At 41.5% G+C, this 15,938-nt stretch overlaps 1 protein-coding gene across 1 annotated transcript in view; it reads left to right on the top strand.

Annotated features, from left to right (window-relative positions):
• Positions 1-15,938, top strand: part of LOC147750799 (solute carrier family 23 member 1-like) — a 783,856-nt gene that overhangs the window by 325,981 nt on the left and 441,937 nt on the right. Inside the window, exons 5-7 of the mRNA XM_086936963.1 lie at positions 4,244-4,425; positions 8,910-9,027; positions 13,585-13,741. Coding sequence (XP_086793089.1) covers positions 4,244-4,425; positions 8,910-9,027; positions 13,585-13,741 — 457 coding nt within the window. The remainder of the gene's footprint in view (positions 1-4,243; positions 4,426-8,909; positions 9,028-13,584; positions 13,742-15,938) is intronic.

Below are 15,938 nucleotides of genomic sequence, written 5' to 3'. Positions count from 1 at the left end.
GACTTACAAGTAAATAAAAAATGTCAAGTGGGTATAAGCCATTTCTACCATGTTTTCAGAAGAGAGCACAAGCACTTTAGCACTGGTTAGCAGTGGTAAAGTGCACAGAGTCCTGAGGCCAACAAAAAATGAATTTAGCAAATATAGGAGGAGTGAAGGCAAACCATTTAGGGATGGTCCTGCAGAAAGGGCCAAATACAGAAGTGCAGTTTGTGGCTTGTGCTTGATTAGTAATACATTTTTCCAGGCTAATTTACCTCTTGCACCACTTTATTGACCACTGAAGCAGTTGAGAGACTCAGATGCAGGACACCCAACTACAGAGCTACTCAAAACTGTTGATGAATTTGAAGCCACAATTGCACCTAAATGAGCATATAACTCTCGCAAGAACTTACTGATGCCTTAGAAAAACACTTCTTCAAGAATACCAATAACCTTGACAAGTAAAAAAAACCTTCCTATTCCAAGCACTCCAAAGGTGACTACACCATACATCTTAAACTGTATTTAATTAATCTGCAAGTAGAAAAAGAAACCAATGATGTAATCTAAGGTATGCATGTGATAGGCTCCTCAGCAGTCCCTTGCAGTCCAAATATCTTTAAATCCACCTTCCTAATGTCTGCTGTTGCCCTTCCGATGAGAGAAATCATTCACTCATTCCACCAAAAGGTGTGTTGCTAAGTGGCCTGAAAGTGTCTTAGATGAAATCGATTTTACAAAAGCAGGTACTGGGCCAGGCTGACCCTGCAAACTAGAGATCACATGACCTATTCCTGGGTATATCAATCAAAAACTAAGCACTCTCTTATATCTCATGTATCATCAAACAAACAAATCCACATCAAAGAGATCAGAAGGATATAAATCTTGAAGGGCACTGAATCAGTACTGTTAGAAATGGGGGTCTCTAGTTGGCAGAGTTGATACCTTTGTCCAAATAGGGACCCTTGCTTCCAGTCAGGGCAAGATGGTACCCCCTTTAGATAACCCCTGCTCACCACCTGGGTACCTTGACACGAGTAGACAGACTTATCCCAAAGGCAATGTGTAAGGTATTTGTACTCAAAATACACAGTAATACAGTGATAACACCACAAATGGGCACCATGCTAGTTTAGAAAAATAAAGTATCTTTATCTAAACTCAACAAGACCAAAACGACAAAAATCCAACATACATGAAATAAGAAGATGACATTAAAAAGGTTTCTAACAACTTGGTACATAGAAAACTATGTATGCGTGAGTTCTCATAAAGTCCCTCTAGTTGCATCAAAATTCACAAGGCCAAGCAGCCACAGAGAGGGGAAGTGTTGAGAAAAAGAGATGTGTCAGTTTATGAGACCTTGGGGAGGTGATGCGGCAGTTCTGCTGCACGCAGGAGAAGTGATGTGTCCAATCCGGTCTGTAGGGGTAAGGGATGCATCGACTCCAAGACGGCTCAGGTCCGTGGGTGATGCATCAGGAAAACTTGCCGCACAGGTACGATGTGTGGAAATCTGGTATGCGTCATTGATCGATGCGGCGGTGACAAGTGGAGCTGCATCAGTTTCTTCAGCTGCGACCCCATGATGCGTCAGTTCTTGCAGCCATGACAGGTGCTACATCGGTTCGGCAGTGGTGCAGAGATGCATGGAGATTCTTCTCACATGACGGTGCTGCATCAGGAAAAACAGCTGCAAGAAGAGCAATGCGTCAATTTCTTCAGGGTTCTTACTACTCCCAACAGCAGGAGCAACCTCCAGAGTCTCAGAACTGAAACAGGCATCTCATGGCAGGTCAGAACTCTGAAGGTGAAGTCTTTGTGTCCCTGAGATTTCAGAACAGGGAGTCAGCACATACAGAGCCCTTGGAGATCTTCTTCAAGCAGCTTCACAGCAAAGTTACAGCTCGTATCCTTGGCAAAGGTTCCTCTTGATTCCAGAAGTAATTTAAAGTTCTGGGGTCTAAGATCTATTATTTTGCTCCATTTTGTCTTTTTTACCTTTGTGCAAGGGTCTCTGAGCCCAGTCAAATCCAGATAGGCCCTATTCAGGTGCAAGGAAAACTCCTCCCACTACTCTACATTCAGCCAAGGTCAATTCAGCTCTGATGTGAGTCATCTAGGAAGGGCCGGTCACTTCTCAAACCCCCAAATGACTGTCTACAGTAAATGCACATCTCTAGCCCCGTAACTCCAAACCCAGACTGCCATTCCAGAAACAGGCATCAGCACACAGAATGGTTAAACAAGTAAATGCCTACTTTCCAAAAGTGGCATTTTCAACCACATAATCTAAAAGCCATCTTTACTAAATGATGTGTTATTAAATTCTGAGATCAGAGTGCCTAAACTTTATTGCTCCATCTTATCCCAATGGGAAGTTATACTTGTAAGATGTTACAAAGTACCTCCCATTCTTTCCTATGGGACAGATAGCCTTTCAATAGTGCAAAACTAAATTGGCAGTATTTCACTATCAGGACATGTCACACACACCAGCCCATGACCTACCTTTCACATACACTGCACCCTGCCTACGGGGGAATCTTGGAGCCTACCACTGGGGTGTCCTACAAGTAAGATAAAGGAAGGTTAGGGCCTAGCAAGTGGGTGCACTTGCCAGGTCGACATGGAAGTTTAAAGCTGTGCAGTGGCTGGTCTTAGATACCTTTTCAGGGCTACTCGTGTGGGTGGCACAATCAGTGCTACAGGCCAACTAGTAGCATTTGATTTGCAGGCCCTGGCACACTTAGTGTACTTTACTAGGGATTACCAGTAAATCTAATATGCCAATCAGGGAGAACCAATTGTGATAACCATTCACACAGGGAGCACTTGCACTTTGACACTCCTGACACTCCTAAAGTCTAACTTTACTCCTGCTAAAATTAGACATTTGGTCTAAGTTAGACTTTTGGTCGAAACTTAGACCTAAAGTCTAAGTTTAGTAGTAGTAATGTGAGACTTTGGTCTAAACTTAGACCAAAGGTCAACCTTTACTATTCTAAATGCCCTTTGTAAATATCGAAAGTCGTAAAGCTAGACTTTTGTCCCAGATTACTTATATGAATCGGGCCACCTGTGTTTTGATAACAGCAGGTTGGACAACCAGCATCTAATAACTAATGCCTTAATTACTCTCAAACTCCATCAAATTGTATTGGGATCTATCCATTTTGCTGGACACACTCTAGATGTCATGTTCTCCCCTCCTGGATATGTTGTGGTAACTAGCAACTCCCTAGTAATATGGAGTGACCATCATCTCATTATATTCAAGATCAATCTTCTGGCCTGTAGAACAAACTCAAAAACAACTCATGACACAAAAGCATATATAGACTGTAAAAGAAACTGGACCTGCATACAATGAAAGCCCTTGTGACAAAATTAACAACAAACCCGAAAACACAGGATGCTAATTTTATCTTCAACTGGCCTTTTGCAAGTAAAGACAAACAAAAATACCACTGGAGAACTCAAATGAGACCAACCTCAAGAAAGGTGCAGTATGGAACAATGACAAGATCTACGTAACCCCCTTACCAGACCTGACACACTAGAGTAATGTGGATGGCACACAAGCCATCCAAAAAATGGACGATCTAGAAGACCTCCATTCAACAAGACTTCATGACTGCCTCTGCACCTCAAATAATGAGCAAACACATACAACTCAAAATGGAAAAGGCTGAGATCATGACGTGCAGTGATACAATCACCTACCTAAAACCATGTGGTCAAAAGTACTTGATGTCTTGCCAGCATCATCAAGAGAAGAGAGGATCTGGAGATAATCATGGACACATAACTAATTGTGATCCCACCTGCCAACAGAATTACTAAGAAAACCTTAAAGTCTATGAAAACACTGAGGCACATTACCTCTTACTTGGGGTACTTACAAAACTTATAAGCTACCTCAAGTAAGGGTAGACTCTGCTATATAAATATTGCGATACAATACTTCACAATCCTTGATTAGTTACACGTCTTAGGTCAGCTAGTGTTACTGTGCTATATAAATAAATAGAATCAAAGACAATTACTGTGTATGTGATTATGCTAATTCTAAATTTGATTGACAATTTTGAGATCACTTGGTCATCTTTGTGACTAATGGAAATTCAGTGTAGATAAATGCAAAGCTTGCCCTAAATGATTTTGTAGTTTCCCCTTTTCTTTCAATTCTTTAATGCTTAATGAAGCACCTTACCAGAATGTTTACATCTTTGATCTTTGTCTTTGATTCCAGATTCAAGGTGCTATTATCGTTTCCTCCTTGGTGCAGATCGTGCTTGGATTTTCAGGTTTGATTGGTTTCCTGCTGAAGTTTATCGGGCCACTTGCCATTGCACCTACAATTACACTGGTCGGTCTGTCTCTGTTTATCGAAGCTGGAAAAAAATCTGGAGTCCACTGGGGTGTCACTGCTATGTAAGTCTAACCAAACTTTGAATCCTGTATGCATTTTAAAACAAAAAAATTATGATGAGAATGTGCTCATTTAGATCTAACAAAGAGATAGCGTTTGCTGCCTCACCAGCCTCATCTAATCAAAACTTTTCCTACATATCTCTACTTATGTAGATATGGTGATCTGTTTAGAGGTCTTCCACATATTGCTTCCACCAACCACAGCATGCGGCAATGGGTCATCCTCCTTCAGCCATTGGCAATCCTACTTTGAGGGTCTCCTTAAAAGAAGCCCACTTCATTGCCATGGCTCAAGAAACAATAATTTTCTTTGCAATGTGTTCTATGCGTGACTCTGTTGTATTTTTTCAATCATCGCTGTGTGTTTAAACTCTTTCCTAAAGGTACTGTAATTCAAATCCAATACCCTTTCTTTGTGCTAATGAGAATTATAATTCCTAGTGTTTTGCAATAGAACGTTATAAGGTTCCTATACCTCTTCTAAATACACGTGTCTACTAACAAGCATGTAAACTGTTCCATTTACGTTCTATGCAATGATTAATTTAATTTCGAGTCGTTTTTTTTCCTACTGTATTAAATAGCTGCCACAACATTCTGTGCTTTCTTCTTATGCCGGGCTTATTGACTTTGCTAATACTTGTCAATAAAATTGTCACTAATATTCGAGCATGCTCGAATAGTGCGAGCATTGACATATTTGAAAGTATATTGTATCATTCACTCAGGCATATTTTGAATTGGTACTCCTTGGATTTTCTGTGGCTGAAAGTATGATTGAATGATCTACTTCCATTGGTATTTGCTACTCCGATAGCGGATGCAACATGGACATTACCTTTCCATGGAAACAACCATTATCCTGATGTTTCATCAGTCGCGGCCGGTGCAGGTAAGAGCGGTGGAGCGGGGTGGGGGGTGGGGGGTTTAGTCAACCTCCGACAGAATTAGGAAATTAAAATAAATAATTAAACCACATGCTCACTGCTTCGCGACTTGGTGATTTGGCAAGCACAAGGCAAGTGGTTTCATTTATATTTTGTATGTTATTTTTCCTCTGCCATCTTCTGTCGACTTACCCCCTCCAGCCCCACCTCTCTTACCAGCACTGGCTGTGACTGTCTTCCATACATGCAACTTTAGCAGATGTAATATTCTAACTCCAGGCCCAATAATACAGCAATGCTATTCATATCTACATTAAAAAATCCTGATAGTTCATGAGTTAATGCTCGTTGGACTCCTGCAGTTATCTTAAATTGAAAACCTAGTGAGCCAGACTCAGCCTTCCATCTTTCTCTGGTCTGTAAATTTAGAGTCATGCTTTGGGTGTAATAATAACACCCGTTATTTACTGTGCTTAGACATGGAAGAAATGTAGTATGAAGATGAAAAAAAACTTGCTATGTAGTATGTATTATGAATAGTTACTGTTCCTGCTATTATTTTCTAAGTATAAGAGGGAATGCACTTTGGCAATAGGCTAATGCTGCTGTTCTATATGAGGACATAACTGTTTAGGAATTGCTCACTTGACATGTGTAAGACCTGACAGCCTTAGGGTAGTGTTCCCCCAATATTTGGCCTACCTCCTCCACATTTCTATGACTTAAAAAAAAAGGTAGTAGTGTTCCCTTAAAAGGAAGCATCCGCACATTCACTGAACAGGCAGTAATATAGACATTATTGAGCGTGAAAAATATGAGTATCCTACTATGTAACTATACACGGGTGCTCAGTTCGCCCCAAACACCTACTACCTAAAGGTGTTGTAGGCACAACTAAATGTGCAACTAATTTGAACACAAAAATTAGGGCTTTTGCAGCACACCACTCGTCCTTATTTAGCACCTTGTGCTGACCGCCGTGGCGCTCCCACGCTGGGATAATTACCCCGCTGTGCTGAGCATTCTATACAAACGGGCCTGGTCATGACGAGCTCAGCTCGTCATGAGCACATCGCTACCATGCTGCGTGACGAGCCGAGCTCATCACGAGCACCACGGCGCCGTGCGTGGCCCCCCTCCCCCGCGGGGGATTAAGCTCGTGGCAAAGGGGTTAGTCTTAATTACATTTATGACTCCTCTGGGTATGAATAACCCTCCACTAAAAATAGAGACAACTCAACAATAGTAATCAAAACAGAAATCCAGATAGGTCAGTCTTCTTGCTGTTCAGCAGTCTTTTACTCATATATAGAAAAAAGTAAAAACTCCCAGCACACGATTTGCCGACACGTGTTTCGTCTTTTTATAAGACTTTTTCAAGGCTGGAATGTCAAACAATAATACAATAAATAGGCTTTATACAATACATACATTTACATAAGACAACATATACACTCTGTACAAATCACTAACGTGTATAAAAAACTACATTAACAAACATATACTAATATATACATGTGCTTATATTGCACACAATGTTAAACCACATAAAAACACATATATAGTACATGTATTCCTATTATAAACTTATCAAGATAGCATGAATACATAAGATGTAAATGTTAACCACATACATCCCAAGTGAGTACAGAAATAGACAACAGACCCAAATCACCAGAATAGAATTGAAGAGCAAGTTAAAGGACATGCACAAATGAAGTCTATAATTGCCAATAAGAAAGTGGCAGGTTATGGAGATGTAATAAACCCGATAACACATCAAAACACGGTGAGCGTGCCATAAACCCATGCATAAATCTACTAAGTAGCAAAAAAAGAGAGAGAACCCACCATGAAAATTAAATTCAAAAGCCAGGATAAGAAATGGACCAAAATTCGTCTTGCGAAATAACGTAAAAATGTAGAGGAAATTCAAGGCCATCACATTTAATTATGCGGATGACCTGCAGCTTATCTTCACTGTTGATGGCTCTCCTGATTCTATCAGGGAATTTCAAGAGACCATGCTACATATCTGTCGCTGGATGGACTCGAATCATTTAAAACTGAATCCGGGCTAGACGGAAATTATCCTAAAAGGTAAAAGCCAAATATATTGGGGCCCACATTATTGGCCCCTTGAACTAGGTCTTCCACCCACTCCCTCCGCATCAGTCAAGAGCCTGGGAGTAATCATCGACAGTGAGTTGTCATTGAAGGCCCAGGTGGGCTCGGTGGTATCCTCCTGCTTTTATCAACTCTGCAGAATAAGGAAAATCAGTTGGATGCTGACTCAACCGGCCCTGATCCAGGTGGTGATAGAACTTGTGCTGTCCCACCTGGATTATGCCAATGCCATCAATCTGGGCCTCCCTCTTTATCTGGGCAAACGTCTTCAACTGGTTCAGAACCAGGCAGCCAGACTGATTTTCCGGCAGCCCTGTTGGCAGTCAGCTACGCCCCAACTAAAACAACTCCACTGGCTTCCTCTTACTCAACTAGTACAATTCAAAATAGCCTGTATGGTCTTTAAATCCCTCCATGTCCATAGCCCTCAGTTCAACAACATTCTCCTTCCCAGGTATATTCCTCTCGCAACCTTCGGTCCGCCAATCTTCATCTTTTGGTCACACCAACTTTCAAACTGCAACGCCAGGGCGGACGCGGTTCCGCCACTCTTGCATCTGGACTCTGGAACTCCCTCCCCCTGGGGATGCGTTCCTGCACCGATCTCCTGGCATTTAGGAAACAGCTTAAAACCTGGCTCTTTTCATTGGTTTAGGCACTCTCCTTTTCTGCAAAGATTTTCTGTCAGTTAGCGCCATGAAGCCCTTGGGTGTACGTGCGCTTTACAAGAAACTGTTAACATAACATTAGCCTGAAAAATTGCAATAAGTATGTAAAGCATGCTTCCAACCATGTCTCGCTTAAGCCACAGTTAAGACTTCATTGGTTGACCCTAGTTCACTCACCACTAAATTCATTCATCTCCTACATGAGAAATAATCATATGGACAGGTCCTGCAAAGTATGAGCAGATCCTAGTAGGCGCACCTATTGAACGTCCTTAGCAACCGTAAACGGACCCTTGTTATCGTACCTGCTCCCTTAGGATAACATTTGGGAATACCTAATAACATTTTACAAGTGTAATATACAATTGTGAAGAGATAAGATCCCAAGTATGGTGTCTCTCTAATCCTAATTTAAAATCCCAAATCATGGCAAAATCGGATTTAACATTACTATTCCGAAAATGCCACTTTTAGAAAGTTGACATTTTCATACTTTAGCCTGATCTGTGCTAAGTTACCAGAGCATGAGCACAGGTTACTTTAAGATTACCCTGCCTCTTACCTGCGCCGGAATTGTGGTTCCTGCTTGTACAGGATGACTACCTCTGCTAACCAGAAACCCAATTTCCAAGAATATAGATATAGAAATGCATCTGCATATATGATGAGGTGTAGTCATTTTTCATGCTTCTCAAGTGAAATATGTTTCATAATAGGTTAGGTCAAAAAGTGAACATCAAATACATGGTATGTGCGAGTTCATGACAGTACTTATGTTTTCTTCCTGTGTTTCTTATTTTAGGACTATTGCACTTATTCTTCTGTTCTCGCAGTACCTAAGGGCTATTGAATTTCCACTTATGTCCTATACCAAAGGGAAATGGAAAACATTCAAGTATCCAGTATTTAAACTATTTCCAGTAAGTAGATTATATTTTAGCTGAACAAAATATGTTTTTAAGAGTGCTTTACTTATAATGTATAAAATGAAAGATGAAAAAGTAAATTTTGGTAACTAAAAATGTACATAAATTTATAAAAAAGTGAGACATATATTCCATCATTGGTATCATTGAGAATGCAACATTTCAATGGCAATGGGTGACTTATCATATAATACATATTTATGGCTGCTAATAAATGAGAAAAGGTTATGACTGACCATCAAAGCTCAACAATGACCATATGCAGTGCTCTGCTTCCTTACAGCTAGGGCATGCTATACAAATGCCACACACATACATACATAATATCTTTTTTACCCCTAATTCTTCCCAAAAAGTTGATACTATTGATAAAGAGAAGGAATTTCAGGAGCTTTTGTGGGGCTGGGTAAATAAACACTTTAGCTACCTCATTATTGGAAAGGATAGTTTTGCTTTTGCTAAGAGTAAATGTTTACCACATGAGGGCAGAGCCCTCAAAAAGCGTGATGCCTGGAGAACAGTGATCCCTCTACTCACCGTCGACTTCTGGTGGGCATGAAAACAACGGATAATACTAATCACCCCATCTCTGCTCTATGGATGTGTATAAAAGTCTTCATGGCAGGAAGTTGTTATCTTTCTTAATGTGTAACAACAAATATGAGTGGCTTGTGGAAAAGTTCATTAAAAGAAACAACACTGGAAGCAAATATTAGTAACAGAGTTGCTGAATGTTAAGGTCTTAGGGCCTGATTACGAGTTTGGCGGTCTTTCAGAGGGCCATCATGCCATCACCCCACTGCAAGACAGCCAAACCCGTAGTCAGACCACCCACCGGATTCTGAGTTAGTCTTGTTTGGGAAGTCCTGCTGCAGTAGTCCCATGGCAGTGCGTATAACTGCCATGAGACCGCTGCAGCCCTTTTCTGCACTGAAAGAAATCCACAATGTAGTGCATTGCTTTCTGTGAAGGAACATGGATGCAAAAATAGAGGGGGGCACAACATGTGCCCCTCTGCATGCACCCGCATGCACAGAGGCAACAGGGGGCCTATTAGGGCCCCCTGAGTTTCTTCACTACCACCATTGTCAAGGTATGCTCAGCGCAATGAAAAGGAGGGCAGTGAAGAAACTCTTAATATGCTTGGCAGGGCTGCTGCGGCACCACCAGCATATTTCAGCCTCAGACCACTGTGTCACCGCTGCGGAGTCCATTATTCCTGGAGGTTGTGTCACCCCTGCGATGGTAACACTACTGCACTTGTAATACGGCGGTAGGACCACCAGCATGGTGGTGCTCTGGCCAACACCGCTGCTATGGCAGTCCGATGTACCACCAAAGTCGTAATCAGCTCCTTAATTCTTCAGTCTTCTATGAATTGCTCTCTTCAGTCAGGAATAGCCAGAGCAAGAGTATACACATGCAGAGACGATGCCTCTTTTGAAAGACATTTTTGTGATTATCAGGATCTGAACTTCTTCCAAGGTTTTGCCCAATTTACCCTATCCCTCCATCCTGCTATTATGAAGCATTACTATCCAAAGTAGATCATTCTGTACCTAAGCCGTGACAGATTTCCAGGCAGTTCACATAATTATTTATCTAAATGCCAACCAATGCTTGTATTGGAAATCTTGACAGATCCAGCACCTCTTGTACCTCTATGGTATTGCAGTGTGACATTTGAAAGGTCCACAATTTTCTGAAGGCCACCATCATCTTGTGGATCTTTCTGAACTGTGAAGAGAGCCAAGTCTGGCTTCACTGTGTTACTGGAAACTGGTGAAAAGTGGCAGATAATTACTGTCATCTAACTAATGATGTTCACCTGATTTGTTTTTTTAGCAACCTCAAATCTTTCATGTCTGACAGAACCCAAACAATACGTATTTTCCCTTTTTAAGTCATATCCAGCAATCACCTATGAGTCACTCAATGATCTATACACTCATGCATTGTGTATGATCTTTACTTGGGGCCATTTTTCATTCTGCTTTCATCATATGCTGATGAAACTCACTCTATGTGTGTCTTGATATGGGAGAAGCATCATTAGTAGCTGAACAGAAGGACTATTTTGAGACTTTTAGTCTGTGAATGCATATATCCTATTAACTGTTCTAGTGTGGGGGACTACCAGGTTATGTCTTCCACACCACTTTTGCTGTGCAAAGGACGGCAACTGATCATCATCCTCCGTGCTTGAAAAAATGTTTGTGGTGAAAACACCAGAAACAATTTCTTTTCAAATATCAAAGTCAAGACATTAGGACACAGGGCCTGACATTACAGCAAAACAAAATGAAAGCAGACCACACCAATGGCGAGGTCTTCATTCCCTTGAGTTTGGTGCTGAAGGCATTACTCCGCCAGAGTACCAATCAACACAAAAAGGCAGAGTTGGAAAGAGGACAATGTCCCTTTTGCAGTGCTGTCTCTTCATAGTGGATCCCTACTTGGGGATCACACTTGGCATGTGATCCTACCGCTAATCTCCAGGGTAATTTCCTTCCAGCGGGAGCAACCCCTTGAGCTTGGACCTCTGCTCCCCCATCGCAGGCAAATCAGTAGTTCTGCCCCCTTGCGTGGCAAATAGGAGATGTTTCTCCCAATATGTCCAACAGGGAGCAGAAAGCCCACTACGCCACCAGGGAATTCCTTTGATTTACTTTTTGAGGGAAGCAACCTTTTGGGCATGGACCTGAGCTTCCCTTTGACCGCTAAGCACAAGACACTTTCTTCCCCCCTCCCTGGAGGGAGGATGGGGTGTGTTTACCTCAATATACACCGCAAGGGACTAAAAGGTGCGCTAAACTACTAGGGAATATTGTTGAATTACATTTGAAATGGCACTTCACTTGTGTAACTTTTCATCTTCTTGTATTATGGGGAAATGCCAGAGCTGTTTAAAGATGTAGGGAACATGTTTAATGGCAAGGCACTCTTTTCAAGGCATCATGAAACTGAATAATGAGTTTCTATGTGTGGGGTGACACTACCTTTGACCACTCAGGGTTTAGCCTTATTGAAACACACATTTGCTTGAATGTTCTTGAGGGTCCACGCTGCAAAATATCAGGAGCCTTCAAGTACCTGTTCTAGACACAGGGAGACAGCAAAAAGATCTCAGTTCATGATTTCTTAAACTTTTTACCAAGGAAGATCCTATCTGCTCTGCTACTGATACTTTAGCCTGTGGTAAATACTAATGTACAGTGCGCATTTATGGTCCAATTGATCATTAAACATTGTGACCATGACTTTCGCCCTATCATTCTTAGGTGTGTAGATGACACTGGAGGAGGGCGGGGTACTGGAGACATTTCAGTGTGTAGTGTTACTCCAAGCAGGGGATCAGATTATGAAAAATATTCAAACAAAATAATACCTACACCGGTTAAAAGAGTATCACTTAACTCAATTAAAATAATTAGACAATGCTCTGAGTGGTAGCAGCTACAATACTGCATATGTGGAAGCAAAGATGAAAGAGTCCTCTCTGACACAATCTAGTTTAAGAACAGTGCAGAACGTTATCACATTCCGGATTTCACAATTTCATAAATTTTCAATTTAATTCTAAAATGTACTGCTTAATAGATCTTCTCTCTCGAGCACTGAAACCTCAAATAGAGTTTGAGGACAACACAGTCCTGAATTTTGAACAAGAGTATATTCGGTCTTCCTACTCAGTCTGTGTATATGTTGTCTCTTCACATTTTTGCGAAAAGGCTGACCAGGATTGAAATTGCCATTTGCAAAGTTTGCATTAGATTTATTGAATTTATACTTCATTTTTGTTGCCATATTCAATTTTTGTCTTATTTAATTGCATTAGCACTTACAAAAAACGTAGGACCTGATTCACAAAGGTAACTTACACTTTTTAAGCTTTGCAGTAAATTCAATACTTTCGGTTTACTCTTTTCGGTCTAAGTATAAACTTCTCACAAAAGTGTAGGTTGGTGTTCTCCATCACCTGAGTATATTAATTGGTTTGCTCTTATGTGGGTGGTTGATGTCCCTTACAAAACTGCTTCCTCACGCGCCCTAAACCCCTCTTACTCTTCATAATCGCCTTCCCTTTTGCAATAAATCTGCCCCATCTTTCAGCCCCTCCCACATTTACTACTAAAACCTACCTACATGTGCAGAGACTCTGCAGTCGGGGTGGAGAACTTCGCATACATAAGTACAAGTAATGTGGAGGCAGAAAACTCCACGAGTAGTTTGTAAATTTCAATTAGTAGTGAGTTTTGTAGTACTGCAAAATGTATTACTATCTGCGGTTTGTCAATCAGGCCATTAATGTACAAGCCGCATATTGAAACCTGTATGTCATGTAAAATTCTATTTGAAAAGCGCAATTGCCTAGTAAAATCAATAATGAAAATTCGGAATAGAGAAAATACCTATACACACTGCACTTTATGATCAATTTTAGCGTTATAAGAAAGCATTAGATTTCGAAACTGCTGATCTATAATACTATATTTTTTAGAGCTGCATTAATACTCAATGATCTAATGTATTTTTCTACCCCTTGACAAGGTGTTGCTGGGTATGTGTGTCTCGTGGCTAATCTGCTATCTCCTTACGCACTTTAATGCCTTCCCCGGCAACCCTGCGGAATATGGATATGCTGCGCGGACCGATATTAACCTTGACGCAATATCAAATGCCCCCTGGTTTCATATTCCATATCCTGGTAAGCTGAATTATTTATATGCACATCTATACTTGCACTACGGTGCCATAATGCAGATTATAATGTTTCAAGACAGCCTCTTCATGAATGAGCAGTGTTGTATGAAATTTGAAGAAAAATGGATGTACCGTATTCAATTATTTTTTGTTAGATGAATTTATCTCAATTTCAGAATTACATTGCACACCAAATCCTTCTATCTTCTGCATGCACGCGGCCTTTAAGTGCAACAAACGCATTATTTAAACATGTACATTTATAGTAACAAGTCGATGTTTTTAAACATATCTTAAAATTAGTGAGCACAGCAAAAGAATATCGTTTGCACCCACCAACCCCCTACCATATTTATTTTTTTGCCTTCTTTCAGTATTTTTCAAAGCCCAATATTATTCTTAGCTATCTCGTTTGAAGTGGTCTCTTTGTTAAGTCAAGGGGAGCCAGTAGCATCAATATAAAAATAAAGGTCCTGGGGTAGATTTATTAATATTTGACGCTGCACAGCAAGACAACTTACTTTGCTCTGTCAAATGGAGAGGGCAGGAATGTGCCATATTTACCAAGGTCTGACACATTCCATGCTCTCTTCCTGCACTGGTGCACTATGTGCTGCTTAGCGCCAATGCAGGTACCCTTATGCCTTAGTGCAAGGGTGAGTGTGTTGATGGCAGGATTGTTTTTGGGCAGGATGGTTTCCTTTTCTTATAGGCATTTTCCTCTTTCTATGTAATGTAATGTATTATTTGTAAAGCACACTGTTGCCAGCCAGCGTCCTGGCGCTGTATACCGCTGGGGAACCCGGGTTGTCCTGGCTTTTCCTGTGGGATGGTCTCTACTGGGAGTCCCCAAGGTGGAGCCAGGCATCCCCGGCGTTGATGGGGCCGTTGTAGAGATTAGGCAAGCTAATGCCCAGAGTTGCCGAGTGGGATCTCTGGTTAGAGTAGGCACCGAGGCAAGAATTATCGAGTCCGCTGACCTTGGTCCACGACCCTGCCGCATCGGGAATTGAACCCTGGTCCCGGGCCAACTTCTGCTTCTGGGTCTGCTGCCTCTAACCAGTGAGCCACACCACTCCACAAGTGTCCTAAATAATGCAGAATAGAAAAGGTAAACAACGAGGACAAATAAAAATCTTTCTCCTTGTTGCGCCTCTATCAGGAAGGCGTACAATATTGATACATTCCAAGTTTTTATTAATCAACGTAAATCTGGGAATGGACCACAAAGCTTGGGTCGGTGTAGGAATACTCATTCTCCACTCATGTAACATTATCCCAGCACAGGTAACACAAGATAGCGACTTGCAGATTTACCAAGATTTACAGATTTACCAAGCCTTGCAGGGCCATGCTAGGTGGCTTTGCAAGGATTGGTAAATTTGTCTTCAGGACTGAATTGCCCTTGAGTCACCTTGTGTAACGTAAGGGCAAAGCAAACCTTTGATACATCTGGGCCCCAGATGCTTTGCACTGAGTATGCATTACCTTCATAACATAAACATGACACAAGTATCTATGCTGAATTTACTATTCAACGTAAATCAGGATTTGTGTTGGATAGCTTCTCTGAGTAATGCAACAGGTAATCCGAAGTTGCAGTATGTGCTGGTTGCTGGTTTGTTTTACTTTGCACCAAAGTGGGCATTGTATGCACAGTACATGGGCGATCCATGCAACAACCCATGAGTTTTGATGAAAATCTCTATCCGGGCCGGCTTTAGAGCAGTGTGACCAGTGAGGCCGCACTAGGAGCTGACCTGCAGAGGGCACCGACCTCAGGGAGCACTATGCTTAGCAATAACGTACGATTTAAAAGCACCTGCTGCAGAGTTTCTTGTGCTTCCAGCTTTCAGACAGCGATAAAAGTGTCAAGATAACTCTTGCGATTAATGTTCCTACTGGGGAGAGAGACACGTGTTTTCTAGTGGCAGTTTGGACTCGCCATGAAGTAGCGCAGAGAGTTATTGTGCTGGTGCAAACAACAGATCTGTATTTTATGTGGATAGCTGAATGGATTTGTTAATCCAGCCTTACCCAGCTCTTTAAAATAAATGAAATGTATGTGAAAGAGGGACTATGGAGAGACGAGGGGCACTTTTTCTAGGTGGTAGTGAGGCAATCATAGGAGGAGGTTGTGGGCAGCGCCAAAATAGATTGTTGCATCAGGCGCCACCAGCACTAAAGCCAGCCCTGTCTCT

This window comes from Lissotriton vulgaris, chromosome 1_1 (assembly GCF_964263255.1).
Source record: "Lissotriton vulgaris chromosome 1_1, aLisVul1.2, whole genome shotgun sequence".
Lineage (NCBI taxonomy): Eukaryota > Metazoa > Chordata > Amphibia > Caudata > Salamandridae > Lissotriton > Lissotriton vulgaris.
Note: the sequence above shows the minus strand (reverse complement) of the source record. Positions and strands in the feature narration are given on the sequence as shown.